The 3,543-nt window shown below is 44.3% G+C and overlaps 1 gene segment (V, D, J or C); it reads right to left on the minus strand.

Annotated features, from left to right (window-relative positions):
- Window positions 1-1,721: 1,721 nt before the first annotated feature.
- LOC122469638 lies at window positions 1,722-2,201 on the minus strand. The segment is given in 2 exon segments: window positions 1,722-2,035; window positions 2,121-2,201. Coding segments are annotated over 2 exon segments (360 nt in total).
- Window positions 2,202-3,543: the final 1,342 nt, after the last annotated feature.

A 3,543-nucleotide genomic window follows, 5' to 3' on the forward strand; every position in this document is an offset into this window, starting at 1 on the left:
CTTCTCTCTTGGTAAGTTTCTGTGAAGGGAACTAACCTTATTTGCCTTCCCTTCTTAGGGACTTCTTTTCTCTTGCTGCTTTTAGGATTTTTCCTTTATCTCTATATTATGTCAATTTTCTATGATTTATCTTGGTAATGGCCTGCTTTTGTTGATTTTGATAGGAGTTCTCTGTGCCTTCTGGATTTGGATGTTCATTTCCTTCCTTGGGTTAGGGCAACTTTCAGCTACAATTTGCACAAATAAACCTTCCGTCCCTTTTTCCCTCTCTTCTTTTGGGACTCCTATGAAAGGAATTTTACTACACTGTACAGAGTGGCTGAGTTCTCTAAGTCTACATCCATAACCCAAGAAGTTAGTTTACCCTCTCTTTTCTGATTCCTTATTTTCCATAATTTTATCTTCTATATCGCTTAGTCATTCCTCTGCTGCTTCCACCCATTATTATGTGCAGTAAGCATCATGTCTCTTTCATAGCATTTTTAAATTTCACCGTTGACCAGTTTTTATGTCTTTTATCTCTGTGGTATGCATATCCTTGATGTCTTCTATGCTGTTCTCAAGCCCATCCATTATCCTTACTATTGTTGTTTTAAGTTCTGTTTTAGGCCTATTCCTTATATCTGTTTTGATTAGATCCCTGGATATGATCCTTTCTTGTTCTCTCTTTGGGGATGGATTCCTCCATATTCTCATATTGTCTAGGTCTCTGTCTTCTTCTGTGTTTTAGAAAACCTGTTATGTTTTCAGCTTCTGAGAGTAATGGCTACATTAAGAAGAGTTCATATGCTGTACAGAGACTGGCACTTCAGGAAGGGTTTGTGGTGAGTGCTGTGTGCACTGTGTTCTTGCGTTTGGTGTCTTGGGAAGTGGGCATCACCCAATCCATTAAGGTTATGAATAGAATAAAAATAAAAGTGAAGCAAATTCTCTCATTTTTACTTCTTGTGTGCCTGCTTGAGCTGTAACATTGACTTCTCTTGCCCTTGGAGTGAAAGTTAAACCATCAGGTCCCCATGTTCTCAGACTTGACACTAGTTTGGAATCAGATGAGAATTACACCACTGACTTTACTGGGTATCCAGCATGTGATAGTATATCATGGGACTTCTCAGCTTATTTAGTCATGTAAGCCAATGTGCTATGTGTTCTGTTCCTCAGGATTATCCTGACTAATACACGTAGATGCTTTTTCTCTTGTAGTTTCAAGTATTTGAAGAAAACTGTAACACATATAAAGTTCTGAGAAGCAAAGTGACATCAATGAAGTGTCATGGTGTTTGACTGGGACAAGAGCAGGGTGAGGATAAGAGGAGCTTTGGGATCCTGTGGTCCTAGATGCAAAGTGAGCGCACCTGGGACTCCTGTAAATGTTCCGTTGATGTGCATCAGGATACGTGTAAACCATTGATATTTAGTACAAGGGTAAGCAATTGTAAGAGACTCTATCTCTTGTTCATGTAATTATAGTTTTCCTGGTAAAACAAACTTTGTAAACCAGACCCAAGTAGGTAAGCACAGAATCATGTGTCCAGAGAGGCTTCCTGGGGGAAACTGCTGTATGGAGAGGAAGCCCCAGGCCATGGCACAAAACCTTCCAGCAACGCCTACCTGCACCTGCTCCTGGGAACACAAACAGAATGGTGCATAGTGTGCACCCCCTGGTGGTCCTGATCTTCTTCTACAGGGCGGTTTGTGTCTGGGCTCACACTGACAACCCCTCACTGTGTCCTTGCACAGTAATACATGGCTGTGTCTGCAGACCTCAGACTGCTCAGCTCCATGTAGGCTGTGTTTGTGGATGTGTCTGCTGTCAAGGTGAGTCTGCCCTGGAACTTCTGTGCATAGCTTGTAGAACCATCTTCAGGGTCAATTCTTCCCATCCACTCAAGCCCTTGTGCAGGAGCCTGTCGCACCCAGTGCATATAGTAATCAGTGAAGCTGTATCCAGATGCTTTGCAGAAGATCTTCACTGATGCCCCAGGCTTCCTCACTTCAGCCCCAGACTGCACCAGCAAAACCTGTGAGTGCACACCTGTAGAGAGGGGACAAGAGTGGATGAAATCAATGTTGACTGGTCCTGGTCCTCTCCTGTGTCCAGGGACTTGGCTGACCCTTACCTGTAGCCACTGCCACCAGGTAGAGGATTCTCCAGCTCCAGTCCATTGTGAGGTGGTGTGTCTCAGGGTCTCCGGTAGACGATGGCGTTTTCCGGTGATGCTCTCAGGGCACAGACACACCCGTACTTAACCTAGTGCTCTTAGGACTATTTGCATAGTCATGAGACAGAGTATTTCATACACAGGACCAGAACCATCTGGAGACGGTCCCAGAGACCGTGTACATTGGGACTCAGAGAGCACCAGTCTAATCCTTGTTTGAGGGCATGGGTCCTTGGCCAGGTTCCTGAACTGTGTGCAGACTGAGCTCCTGCCACTGAGTGGTAAGACCTTACAGGAAATTCTCCCCATTGTGGACCAGTGTTGAATGAGGCAGAGACCACCTGAACCTGTTGTTGGCTCTGATATCTGAACGTCTTATTCCTGGATAAGCGTGACTCCAAACTGCTGCACAAATTGGGGTAATAAATGCATCCTGGTTTCCATCTCTTAGATGAAGATATCTAAAAGCCCTGGGCTAGCAGCGTCTTCAAGTGTCTTCTCACTGCCTGAGTTCATTAAATGCTCTGATGGAACAGGATATTTAAACACCCTTTAGCATCCCTCATCTACTCATATTTTAGATTGCTTTCAGGAAAAGGAAACACTGGCTTCTGACAGGAAAGCCTTCCTCACCCCTTGTGCACCTACTCACCTGGGGTATCAGCCTGGTGCTGGGTAGTACTGAAAGGCCCCTGCCGTCTAGGCCCGGCCCTGCAGGGAGGTTCCTGTCAAGACTCACAGGACATTTATTCCAGTGTCTCTACTCCAGCATTACATGGTGGAGGGGAGCAGAATATGCCACCCCAAATATGCCACTGGAATGAAACATGCTTGAGAAACAGCCAGTGCAGAGACGCACTGACCATCCTTTGTTCCCTAAACAGAATATAAATCTCCTATGTGAAATACACCCTTTTTGTACCAGGAGGGGAGAACTGTCCTTAGCACCAGAAAAAGGAATTTGGGCCCCAGAATGCTGTGCAGAGAAACCTTAGTTCTTCACTATTGTAGTAACACTAAGCACATTGAAGCTCTCAGTTTTTCCCCATTGAGGATGATATTAGTGTTGGGTCATTCATATATGGCTTTTATGATCTCGAGGTGTGCTCCTTCTATCCCTACTTTCTTGAGGGTTTTTATCAAGAAAGGATGCCGTATTTTGTCGAATGCTTTCTCCGCATCTATGGAGAGGATCATGTGGTTCTTGTCATTTCTTTTATTGATGTGATGAATCACGTTGTTTTGCAGATATTGAACCAGCCCTGCATCCCAGGTATAAATCCCACTTGGTCGTGGTGAATAATTTTTAATGTATTGTAGGATCTGGTAGGCTAATATCTTGTTGAGGATTTTTGCATCCATGTTCATCAGGGAAATTGGT

The sequence above is a fragment of the Prionailurus bengalensis genome, chromosome B3, assembly GCF_016509475.1.
Source record: "Prionailurus bengalensis isolate Pbe53 chromosome B3, Fcat_Pben_1.1_paternal_pri, whole genome shotgun sequence".
NCBI lineage: Eukaryota > Metazoa > Chordata > Mammalia > Carnivora > Felidae > Prionailurus > Prionailurus bengalensis.